Raw genomic sequence first — 15,760 nt, 5'->3', positions numbered from 1 at the left:
CTGCTGGCACCACTTCCATTGCTCCTAGGCCAAGGAGCTGCCCCACCTCCTGCTCAAGCAGGGACTCGTGAGAGGGGTCCTCCAGGAGGGACGGGGATGGAGGGTGGTTGGGCAGGGTAGAGGTAAACTGGAGGGTGTAGTCCTGAGAGATGGAGCTGAGGACCCAACAGTCCAAGGTCAGACGCGACCATTCTGGGAGAAAAGCACACAACCGGTTGGAGAAGGGAAGCTTTATTGAGGGTGGATCCCTGATGAGAACTGGTAGGTTGTCCCCGGGCGTCCCATCAAAACTGCTGTTTCTCTGCTTGTTTGCCCTTGGAGGACCCAGGCTGGGGGGAAGACCGAGACTGTCTCTGCGGCCGTTTCTTATAGTCCTGCGACTTTTTTTTGCCCGGACAGCAGGAGCCATGACGCCCTTCTCGTGGACACCACAGAGGCCATGGACCGCGCCGGCATGTCTGCTACATTCAACGCTGCATGCAAGGTTGCCCTGGCAGCTGCTGTACCCTCCTCCACCAGAGCTTTGAACTCCTTCCTGTCATACTCCTGGAGGAAGTCCTCGAACTTGGGCAGAGAGCCCCATAGATTGAACTCATAATGGCCCAGGAGAGCCTAATGGTTCGCCACCTGTAACTGGAAGCTCGAGGACGAATACATTTTTCTCCTAAATGAATCCAGCCTCCCTGAATCTTTATTTTTCATAGTAGGGGCTGGTTGGCCCTGCCATTCCCTGTGGTTGACCGACTCAACCACCAGGGAGTTAGGAGCAGGATGGGTGTAAAGGTATTCATGTCCTTTGGTGGGCATAAAATACTTGCGTTCTGCTCTCTTAGAGATGGGGGCCAAGGAGGCCAGGGTTTGCCACAAGGTATTTGAAATTTTTGCCACCCCTTCATGGAGTGACAAGGCCACCCTTCCCGGTTCTGAGGCAGACAGGACGTTAAAAAGGGAGTCCGAAGACTCCTCCACCTCCTCTGCCTGAAGCTTGATATTTGATGCCACCCTTTTCAACAGCTCCTGGTGGGCTTTTGAGTCCTCCTGCGGGACAGAGGGGCTGTAATTGCCTCATCAGGGAAGGGCAAGGAGGCAGGCGCAGTACTCTGCGCATTCACCAGCACTGGAGGATCCACCCCCTGGTTGCCCTCCAGGCATGGCGCCGAAGATGCATGTCCCACCGACTCCTTCCTCGGAGGTCGGGAGAGGGAGGCCGACGGCCATTCCGAAGCTCCGGCCACGGAGCAAGCCCCCACTGGGGGCGTCCAGGGCCACGCTGCCCACTGGTACCACTGTGCCAGCCACGGGGCCCGGTGCCACTGCACCTGCTGTGGCACCGGCAGAGCAGGCTGTTCAGCCTGGCTGGCCTGACCCAACCCATCTATGGAAAACTATGAAGGGAGGCCAGGCAGGCTGACGTCCGACCTGCCGCTGTCCCTGGACTGGGAGGAGTGGCAGCGCCTGGAGCAGTGCCGACCACGAGATCGCGACCCCGACGTGGAGGAATGGTACCACTGATCGCAGCTGCTCCGTGATCGGCTCCAGAAGGCAGATCCGTGCCGGAGAGGGGCCAGCGATCGACGCCCGGGGCTGTGGGAGCGGTGCCGTGGCGGGGTCCTGGAGCGAGACAACGAACAAGAACGGCATCGAAGTTCGCGTCGCGACTGGCTACGATAGCCCTTCTGAGATGAGGACCTTCAGTGACGGCTGCCTGTGTCCCGTCATTATCTGCTCCTTGAGGCGGAGCGGGGTCTGGAGTCTGTGTCAGACGGAACCCAGCCAGACAACCTGGTGGGGGTCGATGGTGACCTGCGTGGACTACGCGCAGGATGGTCTCTGAATGGCGATGGGAACATTCCCTCGACCGAGAGCGGTACCAAGTCGGGGGTGACTGCGGAGATCCCAGTGGCGGTTTGCCTCTGAACCGCGAAGCCAACATTGGCGGTGCTCCTAGTACCGGCATGGACATAACGTCCCGGGCAGCGTGCAGGACCTCTGGAGTGGAGGGCATCCGGACATCCGAGGAAGCCTGCTCCGAATGGGCCGGGCTACTCTGCTCGACCTGAGTTGAAGGCCTAGAAGCCTATGGGGACTGAAGACTGCCCAACATTGGTCTAGCCTCTCCGCCAGTCTTGCTCCAGTGCCGCGGCGGCGAAGGCCTCTTCTTAGCCTTCTTGGCGTGCCCCATGGACAGGGAGGTGGGGAGTTGCCGTGCGCTGACACCGTGGTACCCGATGGCAACTCGGAGCGGCGCACTGGAGTCGGGGTCAAAGCCGACTCCAGCAGGATGGCCCGGAGCCTAATGTCTCTCTCTCTCTCAGGGAAGAGGTTGGAATGGGGGCAGGGAAGGGGTGGGAAGAGGCGGGGCCTCCTGGAAGGCATGGAGTGGGGGCGGGGCTGGGGCAGCATGGGGGGAGGGTCAGTGGTGTGGCCCTCAGGCCAATGTACTAGCCCTCATGTAGCCCTCGTGGTCATTTAAATTTGAGACCCCTGAACTAAACTAAACTAAAACTAATCAAACTACTAACTACACGTACCATACACTGAACGAACAAGAGTTCTGGGGACAAGTTGCAGCAAAGCTGGAGCAGAGCACTTTCGAAGCACCTTCACTGGCAACAAGAAGGAACTGAGGGTTGGGGGAGCATGCAGCGCCCCTTATGCCGCGCCATGGAGGCGTCACTCCAGGGGTTGCTGGGGCGCTCCTCTACGGGTACTGCTGGGGGAAAAACTTCCGACACTGGTGCACATAGCGAGCACACACACCTACTGTGGAATACACATGAGCAATCACTCGAAGAAGAACATACACCCATGCAAACCTGTAAGATTTCTCTCCTGTTCAATATTTTTCCTTAAATCCAAAACTAATGAGGAAACACTGCCTTTGGTATCTTAATAAATTTTGTGACAGTAACCATGGTTTCCTTATATATCTTTACAGCACTTTGCACAATGGGGCCTCAATCCCAAATACAATATTTGGATGGAATAATCTTTTTGCAGTAGTTAGTAAATGGCAAAATAAATTGACTAAAATAGTGACAGCAGAAAAAAGGACTAACTGAAAAGTTTTAAAATATTTATAAATTATGCTACACTTCACCACAACCATTTTAAAGCAAACAGTCACAAAAATAGATCAGTGCTGCTTTACAGAAGTTGCCATGCTTACCTAGCATACGAATGTACAATGCAGTTTGATCAGAGCTGTCATAGGAAATTGCTCCACGTCTCTGTAAAAAATAAAGACAAACATCAATCTATTGTATGGATATTAATTAGTCTGATCCTTAAATTGCATCTCTTTTGAAGAACTATGGTCAACTTAATCTTTTAAAATTGACTAATTTAAAAAAAAATTCAGTTTTTGACAGTGCATCCTAATTTTATCCTGGCAAGAGCAGAGAAGTGCCAAGAGAAGGAGAGAACTAGTAACAGAGAAGCCAGGAAAGGAGAACTGCTAGCAAAGGGTCTTATACAGTGGTCCCCAAACTTTTCACGTCACACCCCCCATCTGCACCTCTGCCCCGCCCCTCCCGTGAGCCACCGTCGGAAGTCACAAACAGAGTCACGCTCGAGCTGGCAGCCGGGGCCATGGCTGGGTGCAGAGCCATGGCCATATGCAGGGCCGGAGCAGAGTTGGGGATAGGGACGGAGCAGAGCTTGGAATGGGGAGGGGCTAGGTGACGCTCCCCTCCCACCAGACCCCATGGAGACTGGCCTGGGGCCCACTGAACTGCCCGAACCTTCCTCCACATCCCTCCTTAAGGGGGTGCACCCCACAGTTTGGGAACCATTGGTCTATGAGGAGTGCTCAATTTCCGCCCCCCCCCCACTGCTTCTCCAGCTGCCTCACAAAATCATGTAGCATTGTATATCAGTGATGAGGTAGAATGTAAAGAAATAAGAAGCGATGGAATGGATAAGACAGAGTCCGTCTGGGCAAAAAATAAACCAGGGAAGAAAACTACTAGAGCCTCCCCTGGGACAGTGCTTGGAGTGTGCTATAGACCGCCGGGATCTAATTTGGATATGGATAGAGCCCTCTTTAAGGTTTTTAATAAAGTAAATACTAATGGAAACTGCGTGACCCTGGGAGGCTTTAAATTCCCAAATATAGACTGGAGGACGAGTACTAGTAATAATAATAGGGCTCAGATTTTCCTAGATGCGATAGCTGATGGATTCCTTCATCAAGTAGTTGCTGAACCGACTAGAGGGGATGCCATTTTAGATTTTGTTTTGGTGAGTAGTGAGGACCTCCATAGAAGAAATGGTTGTAGGAGACAATCTTGGTTCAAGTGATCATGAGCTAATTCAGTTCAAACTGAACGGAAGGATTAACAAAAATAAATCTGCAACTAGGGTTTTTGATTTCAAAAGGGCTGACTTTCAAAAATTAAGGAAATTAGTTAGGGAAGTGGATTGGACTGAAGAACTTATGGATCTAAAGGCAGAGGAGGCCTGGGATTACTTTAAATCAAAGCTGCAGAAGTTATCGGAAGCCTGCATCCCAAGAAAGGGGAAAAAATGCATAGGCAGGAGTTGTAGACCAAGCTGGATGAGCAAGCATCTCAGAGAGGTGAGAAAGAAAAAGCAGAAAGCATACAGGGAGTGGAAGATGGGAGGGATCAGCAAGGAAAGCTACCTTATTGAGGTCAGAATATGCAGGAATAGAGTGAGACAGGCTAAAAGTCAAATAGAGTTGGACCTTGCAAAGGAAATTAAACCAATAGTAAAAAGTTCTATAGTCATATAAATAAGAAAAAATAAAGAAAGAAGAAGTGGGACCGCTAAACACTGAGGATAGAGTGGCGGTCAAGGATAATCTAGGCATGGCCCAGTATCTAAACAAATACTTTGCCTCAGTCTTTAATAAGGCTAAAGAGAATCTCAGGGATAATGGTAGCATGACAAATGAGAATGAGGATATGGAGGTAGATATTACCATATCTGAGGCAGAAGCGAAACTCGAACAGCTTAATGGGACTAAATTGGGGGCCCAGATAATCTTCATCCAAGAATATTAAAGGAATTGGCACATGAAATTGCAAGCCCATTAGCAAGAATTTTTAATGAAGCTGTAAACTCAGGGGTTGTACCGTATGATTGGAGAATTGCTAACATAGTTCCTATTTTTAAGAAAGGAAAAAAAAGTGATCCAGGTAACTACAGGCCTGTTAGTTTGACATCTGTAGTATGCAAGGTCTTGGAAAAAATTTTGAAGGAGAAGGTAGTTAAGGACATTGAGGTTAATGGTAAATGGGACAAAATACAACATGGTTTTACAAAAGGTAGATCGTGCCAAACCAACCTGATTTCCTTCTTTGAGAAAGTAACAGATTTTTTAGACAAAGGAAACGCAGTGGATCTAATTTACCTAGATTTCAGTAAGGCGTTTGATACCGTGCCACATGGGGAATTATTAGTTAAATTGGAAAAGATGGGGATCAATAGGAAAATTGAAAGGTGGATAAGGAAATGGTTAACAGGGAGACTACAACGGGTCCTACTGAAAGGTGAACTGTCAAGCTGGAGGGAGGTTACAAGTGGAGTTCCTCATGGATCAGTTTTGGGACCAATTTTATTTAATCTTTTTATTACTGACCTCGGCACAAAAAGTGGGAGTGTGCTAATAAAGTTTGCGGATGATACAAAGCTGGGAGGTATTGCCAACTTAGAGAGAGACCGAGATATCATACAGGAAGATTTGGATGACCTTGTAAACTGGAGTAATAGTAATAGGATGAAATTTAATAGTGAGAAGTGTAAGGTTATGCATTTAGAGATTAATAACAAGAATTTTAGTTATAAGCTGGGGACGCATCAATTAGAAGTAACGGAGGAGGAGAAGGACCTTGGAGTATTGTGGCATCTTAGAGACTAACAAATTTATTTGAGCATCTCTATTTGTTAGTACTCTAACAAGTACTCCTTTTCTTTTTGCAAATACAGACTAACACGGCTGCTACTCTGAAACTTGGAGTATTGGTTGATCAGAGGATGACTATGAGCCGCCAATGTGATATGGCCGTGAAAAAAGCTAATGCGGTCTTGGGATGCATCAGGCGAAGTATTTCCAGGAGAGATAAGGAGGTTTTAGTACCATTATACAAGGCACTGGTGAGACCTCACCTGGAATACTGTGTGCAGTTCTGGTCTCCCATGTTTAAGAGGATGAATTCAAACTGGAACAGGTACAGAGAAGGGCTACTAGGATGATCCAAAGAATGGAAAACCTATCTTATGAAAGGAGACTCAAGGAGCTTGGCTTGTTTAGCCCAACTAAAAGAAGGTTGAGGGGAGATATGATTGCTCTCTATAAATATATCAGAGGGATAAATACCGGAGAGGGAGAGGAATTATTTAAGCTCACTACCAATGTGGACACAAACGGATATAAACTGGTCATTGGGAAGTTTAGACTTGAAATTAGACAAAGGTTTCTAACTATCAGAGGAGTGAAGTTTTGGAATAGCCTTCCAAGGGAAGCAGTGGGGGCAAAAGACCTATCTGGCTTTAAGATTAAACTCGGTAAGTTTATGGAGGAGATGGTATGATGGGATAACATGATTTTGGCAATTAATTAATCTTTAAATATTCCTGGTAAATAGGCCCAATGGCCTGTGATGGGATGTTAGATGGGGTGGGATCTGAGTTACTACAGAGAATTCTTTCCTGGGTTTCTGGCTGGTGAATCTTGTCCGTATGCTCAGGGTTTAGCTGATGGCCATATTTGGGGTCGGGAAGGAATTTTCCTCCAGGGCAGATTGGAAGCAGCCCTGGAGGTTTTTCGCCTTCCACTGCAGCATGAGGCACGGGTCACTTGTTGAAGGATTCTCTGCACCTTGAAGTCTTTAAACCACAATTTGAGGACTTCAATAGCTTAGACATAGGTGAGAGGTTTTTCGCAGGAGTGGGTCGGTGAGATTCTGTGGCCTGCGTTGTGCAGGAGGTCAGACTAGATGATCATAATGGTCCCTTCTGACCTTAATATCTATGAATCTATGCCCTCCCTCCCCACTAGTACAACAAAAATAAGGAAAAATTGACACATGCAAAACTTTGGTTATGTGGAGTTACAGGCTGCAGATACCTCAGCAGTGGCCTGTGCTCCTCATACTCATCTAGAATGTTAAAGCTTAGTTCACAGAACAAACATTTGCACTTCCTGCTTTTCTATTTTTCTTGTAACTAGAGGCAAATAACAGATTTTTAATTTCACTGCAATTCTGAAAAGTTTAAAAAAAATCATTTTGGGCCAGACAGAAAATTAAAGTGTGAAATTTTCAGCAAATCAAAGAAAAACATCATTATGGGTCAAACAAAATATTCTGTTCAACCCAACACTAAACATTTCATTTCAATTTCCTGATTTTTTAAATGCAAAATTAAAGGTAATTTCAAAATGAAAAGTCATTGTATACCAAAAAACAAAACAAAAAAATCAAAATGTTTTATTTAGAAAATGTCAAAAAAGTTTCAATTTTTTAGAATATTGTGTTTTGTCCCCAAATGAACAATTCTGCAAAGCTAACACAATTCACAAAATGTTTATACATGGCTGAATCTGCAAATTTTTTTTATCAAAAATGTCTTGCCTGAAAAATTCTGCCCAGCTCTATTTGTTCCAGAAATTTCTAATGAGGATATTTTTAATTACATATTTCCTGGGTTTGTAATGTCAAAGTCCAGAGGATTAAATTCACATTCTGAAAGGATATAAGGAGTACAGGGCACTATGGAGCACCTGCACCCTTCATACCACATTTTTCTTTATTTGCTTATAGAGACCAGTGAAACAAAAAAATATTGCATAAAGATATTTTAAAGCACAGGAACGAGACCTGCACCACCACATATGAAATGTCATTTATGAGCTATCAAAATGATTACTTCCTCAGGGCATTCAAAGACTCAGAGCAGGCTGTACTTCTTACCCCATAAACTTATTTCATACTGCATGCCTTGATACTCAGGGCTTGTCTTCACTATGGGGATAAGTCAACCTAAGTTACGTTACTCCAGCTACATTACTCACATACTCTGGTGTTTTCATGGTGCTGAGTTGACAGGAGACACTCTCCGGTCGACTTCCCTTTCTCTTCTCAGAAAGTTGGAGTGCCAGAGGCGACTGGAGAGCGCTCTACCATAGATTTAGCAGGTCTTCACTAGACCCACTAAATCGATCCCTGCTGCATCGATTGCAGCAGCAGTGATCTCCCCATAGTGGAGGCCAGCCCTAAGGAATCTTCCTGCAGTTATACTGGACTTGTCCCATAATAACCAAATATTAAGATAGTATTTTTGCAATCATACAACCAAAGCAGCAGGAAATGTTGCCACACTAAGCACTATAGACCATCCTGTATGCAGTACTTATCTGCCAGATGCAGACTGATACTAACAATAAATTGAATTTTTTTGCCAAAACTAGGCAACAAAGGTTTACGAAAATCTACAGCATACTGTATGGGAAAAATCTATCCAGTATCATAAGGGTCAAGATTACTGCACAATGTTTTTCTTAAACTGAAATGTTGGTTACAAACCAGACTCATTCATAACAGTGCAGACTAGCCTTTTTAGGCATGAGGCATCTCAAAAGCTGAATGATACTTAGAAATATTTGGTATTATGCAGAGAGAAACTCTTGCAATGGAAATACAATGAAGTAATCAATACTTTGCTGTCTCAAAACTTTTAAAGGAAAAAGAGGGTGTCTGATTATTTTGTCATCTCCATTACTGCAGCCTCCTCCTCTATCACCCTCACACCTTTCAATCTGTACAAGATGCAGCCATAAGAACCACTTACCTCATGGGCATTGTAAACAATTCTAGCCCTTATTCAAATCCCTTCACTCTTCCCCTTACCTTCAACATCAAATTTAAATGTTGTAGCTTTCAATGTTCTTCACAATCTAGCTCCTGCCTACTTCTCTACTCTTTTTGCTCCTCCCTCTGTCCCTTTCAGGTGTTTTGCCAATTCTCATTCCTGGGCCTTTTTTGTTATGCGTTCCTAGTACTGCCAGCTCTTACAATTTTTGGTATTTAAAGAGTTCTCATGAATTTCTGATTTCTTCATTCAAGAATATGTTTTCCCTTGTCCACAATGCTTAGAATCTTCCTTTACTATCAATGAAACCGAAGCCTCAGGATGTCCTCTCTCTTTACCTTTTGCAGATGAGAGTGAGGCTGCCCCAGCATAAATGGATATCATCATTCACTGAAGTCTGACTGTCCTCAGGGAAGATGGTGTCTCCTTACCATATGAGGGCCAGCAGCAACCATAAGACGGGGATATGACTAGGATGAGATGACAAGCAGCACAACCGAGGCAGCATAGTGCTAGGAAATGGGTTAGGAAACTGAGGTGCAGCAGACAGAGGCATGGGGCTGAGGATATAGACTTGATCTGTCTTTGTGTATGGCCCTTTATCAGGGAGAGGGAGGGTACTGGGGCAGCAGGAGGCAAGGAAGGGGGAAAACTGGGAACTGGTACTGCTGTGCCCCAGGTAGAGAAGACATCTGCCTCCCACTACTCCAAAAGTATAGCTGCTGAGTCAAAACAGTAAAAGGAAATATATGGGAGTTCCCCTATCTCAGCAGAGAGAAGAGGGTAAGTGGAGTCTCCATCTGAATAGCCAGAGACAGCTGTTCATTTAGGGTTGACTTTTCAACCTGAAATTATCACATACACATTGCCAAAGGAATGAAGGGGAATTAAAAAGTCAAAAGACAGACTAAACATGTGATTTAATTTTTTCTTTTTAACTCATGACTTTAGGGGCCAATCTCAATTTTTGAAGGTTTGACTTACAGTTTTTTGCTCTATTGAGGGGCTCTGACTCACAATTCTTGATCTCTTCAAGTTTCCAATACTGCTAATCTATCTTCTTAGGGAGGTGTAAAAAAAGGAACAGAATGGCAGCTTCCCATACCCTAGGGGACTGCAGGCAGTAAGACAAGTTTCCTCCAAACTTGGAACAGTGAGGCCTACACCTACACACCCATACATTTAAGGTTCAATTTTGACAGATTACACAAACTGGAGGTAGGTAATTCTTCCCCTGGAACTATAAAAATACCAGAAAGCATGCAAAACACTTTAAAACAAATCTTGACTTTTTCAAGCCACTTGTAATGTTTAGGGTTGACAATACCCTCTCCGCCAAGTCATTCCTTTACAAGTACTTCTGCCAAAAGGAATATAAAACACTAGCCCCTCCCGCTACAGATATGTTAACAATGTAGACTGAAGACCATCCTAAAGCAAGACCCATGCATTAGTTGTGCTATTCAATCAATGCTTTTCTCTACATCCCATCAAACATTTGTACATTACAATCCAATGAGACAAACTCTTCAGGCAGGGTCTTTGTCTTCTCACCTGCCTCAATGCCAGCATTGCTGGCACTATGCAAACATATATCAAACCAACATTTCTGGAGGCAATATCAGCAGTTCTTACTGTGTGTGGGTGGTGTATGTGTAAATCTGTATTTAACTACCATAATAGGAACCTTAAAAAAAATCAAAGGAATAATCTGTTAAATTGGAAAAGGGAAAAAATTACCTCTGTTCTAACTAACAGTCTTATTTATTGCAAATATGGGAAGACCAAAAGTCTAATAACATATGTTTACCAGTAGGATCAAGTTTGTTTACTTTCTCCACTTGCATCATTGAATTGTTAGACTCCAAGGCCAGAGTTTATATTTATTGAATTTAACTTGCCTTCTTTTTCAAGTGAAAAACAAACTTATTCCTTTCATTTTCAGGTCAGAAAAGGATTTCCCCAGAAGCACATTTTATCTTTATTATAGTAGTGCCCAGAGACCCCCAAATCATGGTTAGGTTCCAATAACGCTAAATATTGTAAAGAATAAGAAAAAGTCACTGCTCTTTTCACAGAGCATATGGTCATGAGAGGAATTACACCTGAAACTACTATATATACACCTTTATTCTCTGAAACCTCTGTTCACATCTAACTTATGCATTTCCTCCCTTCAGATATTTGGATTAATCCAGGACAATACCACCACTTCCTATTATATGAAGACTGTGGGGAAGATTGACAGATCATGTAACTGAGGTTTCACTGACAGCATGGCAACCTCTGAAATTTAATCAGACAAACAGATGGTGAGTCGGCAAGATGCTTTCAATGAGAAGAGGAAGACACCTACCAACTGTGAAGCTGAAAGGTAGTTTTAATAGGACTTATAGTACAAAGAGCAAGAACATGACAGGAATATGCAGATTGGCAGAGGATTAAAAGACTGATGGTCCCTCATGTATCTGTTAGGTGACTAACAAGAGTCTCATCGGTTTCTTACAGTGCAATATACTTGCAGTTGTTGACTTCTCTTTCCAAGAAGTGTTGGCCTTATGCCCAATGTACATAGCATCTTGTAAAAACATTAGAATGTCATTTCCCTTTGTCCAGATGCGTATCCCCTGTAATACCAACATCTAAACCACAAGTGATACCTGGATAACATTTAAGAATTTCTCCTGAGATACTAGGAAGGTGTTCACTACCTTTGATTAAATGACTGTAGTCCCTCCTTTCAGCTTTGCAACTGTTGGGCTGGCCAGCACCGAATTTTGGCTAAAAGACAGATCCATGTTGCATTGTTTTGTGCGTGTGTGTGTGTGTGTTGGGAGTGTGAAAGGAAGTTCCAGTTACATTTAAATCTACTCTGAGAACCAAGATATGAGGGTTAATGAGAAGGTGATTATAATCACTGGCCTGTTCCTACACAATCTTTATTATATTTACTCTTAGTGGCTGAGGAGAGGAAAGGCGCAAAGGAGGCCTTTCAGCTCACTTCAGAGATAAGGGGCCCATGGCCTCCACTTTTGAGTATCTCTTGCTCACATGGTACCTTTTTTGATTTTCCAAGTAATCTTGGATAAAATAGGTTCAAATGCTTCCAATTTGGCTTGAGTGTGGCATAACACTCCATAATCTTCATAGAGATATTGTTATGATGTGATTATGGCATAACTGCGATGTATTTTATACAAGATAGGTCATGTGACATATTGTTGAAAAGGTTATGATTTACTGAATATGATTATCCTATTTGTATGGATGTATCATTTTTGTATTTTGAGTTAGGAATATTGTCTACACATCTATTACAAATGCGTTTACACCTGGCGAACGCCCACTAGGCAGAATGCAATAAGTCTAGATGGCTGGTTGGGAAGGGCCATTAGGGAGAATAATAGGTCTCAGAAGATGCTAATCTCCCACTGGGGAGCCTTCCTGGGGATGCTGGAAACAGCCTCTGAGTCATGGCTGCAGTGGCCCTATTGGGACATGTGACCAAGTCACCTAGTACTGAACTCCATGATACTACTAGTGTTTTTCCACTGACCGGGTGTGGGAATCAAACTGGGAGACAAAGGATTCCCACTATATATTAAAGCTATTTAAGGCAGGGCAGTGACATCATTGTCATTCATTCTTCACTGACTCCTCTCTTCCCCCCACCCCCAAGAAAGAAGACTGCTGGAAACACCTAAGAAAAAAAAGACTGAACTAGGGGAGAATGGCTGAACCCAGGCTAGAGGGTTGTTTAGTTTGTGAAAGGAATAACTGGAGTTTTAAGCTGCAAGCAAGTGCAGCTTGCCTTCAAGAATCACTACAATCTGCCTAAAACAACATATATCCAATTTCTTTAGTATATTAAGCTAAGATTGCGTGTTTGTTTTATTTGCTAGGTAATCTGCTTTGATCTGTTTCTTTCCCTTACACTCACTTAAAACATACCTTTTGTAGTTAATAAACTTGTTTTGTTTTGTCTAAGACCAGTGTGTGGAAAACATTACGGGGTGGGGGGAGGGGAAGGGAGCAGTTGTATATCTTCCTCCACATTGAGGGAGGGGGCGAATTTCATGAGCTTACGCTGTACAGATCTTCGTGCTGCACAAGACGGTATAATGTTGGATTTACTCTCTAGACAGGGGTGTGCACTTGAGTACTGGGCAATTCCTTAGCTGAGCCTTCCCATGCAGAGCTGATTTCAGCATGTGTGTTTCTGCAGTTGGGTGTGTCCCTACCTGTATGTGTGCTGGTAAAGTTTAGTCTGAAGCCTGGGGTAGGGCTTGGCACAGTGCACAGCAGTACAGTGTAAAGGGAACCCAGGCTGGTGGGTCAGGCGGGCTCAGTGGGATCAGGCGGGCTCAGTGAACCCAGGTCCAGGCAGCACCAGAACACTGTGATGCTCTGAAAAGTTAGATGGTCTAGACTGCATTCTCTTGATTTTTAGGGTGTCCTGATAAGCCAGCTGACCATTACTTTCCTTCTTGGAATAGAACTCTGAAGAATAAAGCAAAAGCTTCCATCCAGTACATGAACAAAGCTACTTCCGTAAGTAATGCTGAAGGTTTTCTGCCTTCTTAGCAGTTAACATGGTTCTGAAGAGTCATGGGCTGGAAATGGAGAGGTGAGCTTGGTGGTCCATAGCACAAGGCGGGTTATACTCCATGTGTCCTTGAGCTACATTACCACCCCCAGCCCTGTACCCCTGAAACATACAAAAGTCCAGATATGTTCCCCCACCCCTACATGGGGGTCTGGTATTTGTACTTATGACCAGCTTCTCTGGATTGAGAATGAACAAATTCAATTTGTCACTACATATTAAAGTATTAAACACCACGGCCATATAATAAACAATACATGTTTTCATTACAGCTTTCAAAAGCAGTCTCCAAATTCAGCTATCACTTTAATCATATTCAAGGATTCCATAAGCAATTTAAAATTACTATACTCATTATTCAATGTATTAAACCTACTGTGACTGATGCAGGCTGAGATAATAATCTAAGAATACTGAGATAGCAAAACTATTCTAATACCATATGTGACCTGGTCAGTGAGAGAAAATTATATATTGAGTTAAGACTTTCTCCTGTGAATATATTGTTCTGTCTTAATAAGGGAGGCTGTTGGAAAGACAAGCAGGAAAGCAACATGATGGATCTAGATAAAGCAAACACCTGATGGGCAATTACAGGGCAATGGCATACTCCCAGGCTCCAGGACCAAAGTGACAGAGGATGGGAGGGATCTCTAGGCTCCCATTTTGCCAGGATGGGAGCCTAGAGATCAAAGGGGCTATAAACAGCCAAAAAGCCCTTACTGTTCCAAGTGAGAACAGACTGAGATGAAGAAAGTCCAGCAGCAGTGTTTGAAAAGAACTGTGGCCTTCCCTGGCTCCCAGGAATAGTCAGCCTTAGGGAAATATAGGCAAGCGTTTAGAGCAGGGGTTGCCAACCTGTGGCTCCGGAGCCACATGTGGCTCTTCAGAAGTTAATATGTGGCTCCTTGTATACGCATCAACTCCGGAGCTGGAGCTATAGGTGCCAACTTTCAAATGTGCCGGAGGGTGCTCACTGCTCAACCCCTGTCGCTCATTCCCAGCTTCTGGCAAACAGAGACTAGGGACACCATCCCTATCCATCCTGACTAATAGCCATTGATGGACCTATCCTCCATGAACTTATCTAGTTCTTTTTTTAACCCTGTTATAGTCTTGGCCTTCACAACATCCTCTGGAAAGGCATGCCACAGGCTGACTGTGTGTTCTGTGAAAAAATATTTTTATTTGTTTTAAATCTGCTGCCTATTAATTTCATTTGGTGACCCCTAGTTCTTGTATTATGAGAAGTAAATAAAACTTCCTTATTTACTTTCTCCATGCCAGTCATGATTTTAGATCTCAATTATATCCCCCCTTAGTTGTCTCTTTTCCAGACTGAAAACTCCCAGTCTAATTAATCTCTTCTCATATGGCAGCTGTTCCATAAGCCTAATAATTTTTGTTGCCTTTTCTGAACCTTTTCCAATCCCAGTACAGTAACTCCTCGCTTAACGTTGTAGTTATGTTCCTGAAAAATTCTATTTTAAGTGAAACAAACAATGTTAAACGAATCCAATTTCTCCATAAGTATTAATGTAAAGGGCAGGGTGAGGTTTGGGTTCCAGGGAAATTTTTTCCACCAGACAAAAGACTATATATATTATACATACATACATATATACACACACACTATAAATTTTAAACAAACAATTTAATACTGTACACAGCAATGATGATTGTGAAGCTTGGTTGAGGTGGTGGAGTCAGAGGATGGAAGAGGGTGGGATATTTCCCAGGGAATGTCTTACTGCAAAATGGTGAACTAGCACTCTGCTGAGCCCTCAAAAGTTAACACTTTGTTAATGGAGCCTCACACTCTACAAGGCAGCATGAATGGAGGGAGGAGACACAGCATGGCAGAGAGAGAGACAGAGACACACACCGTGTGTGTGTGAGACAGAGAGAGAGACACACACACACACAGTGTGTGAGAGAGAGAGCGAGAGACGCGCATTGCCCCTTTAAGTACACTGCTTTTTTAAGTAGATCAGCAAGTTGACACAGCAGTTGCTGCCAGCAAGCTCCCTCGGTCCTCAGCCCTGTCGTGTCTCCCGTCCCATGGGAACAGTTAGTAGATCTGTAATTTCACATCTGAGTTCCTTCAGAACTTTTGGATGAATACCATCTGGTCCTGATGACTTATTACTGTTTAGTTTACCAGTTTGTTCCAAAACCTCTTCTAATGACACCTCAATCTGGGACAGTTCCTCAGATTTGTCACCTAAAAGGAATGGCTCAGGTTTGGGAATCTCCCTCAACCGTGAAGACTGATGCAAAGAATTCATTTAGTTTCTCCACAATGGCCTTGGCGTCCTT

At 44.1% G+C, this 15,760-nt stretch overlaps 1 protein-coding gene across 2 annotated transcripts in view; it reads right to left on the bottom strand.

The window, feature by feature from the left end:
- PDE7A (phosphodiesterase 7A) overlaps positions 1-15,760 on the bottom strand; it is a 130,321-nt gene that overhangs the window by 64,882 nt on the left and 49,679 nt on the right. For both annotated transcript variants that reach the window (XM_048840802.2, XM_048840803.2), the window contains exon 2: positions 3,170-3,230. In XM_048840802.2, coding sequence (XP_048696759.1) covers positions 3,170-3,230 — 61 coding nt within the window. The remainder of the gene's footprint in view (positions 1-3,169; positions 3,231-15,760) is intronic.

Source organism: Caretta caretta, chromosome 2, assembly GCF_965140235.1.
Source record: "Caretta caretta isolate rCarCar2 chromosome 2, rCarCar1.hap1, whole genome shotgun sequence".
NCBI lineage: Eukaryota > Metazoa > Chordata > Testudines > Cheloniidae > Caretta > Caretta caretta.
The sequence above is the reverse complement of the archived record's forward strand: the minus strand, read 5'-3'. Positions and strand labels throughout refer to the sequence as shown.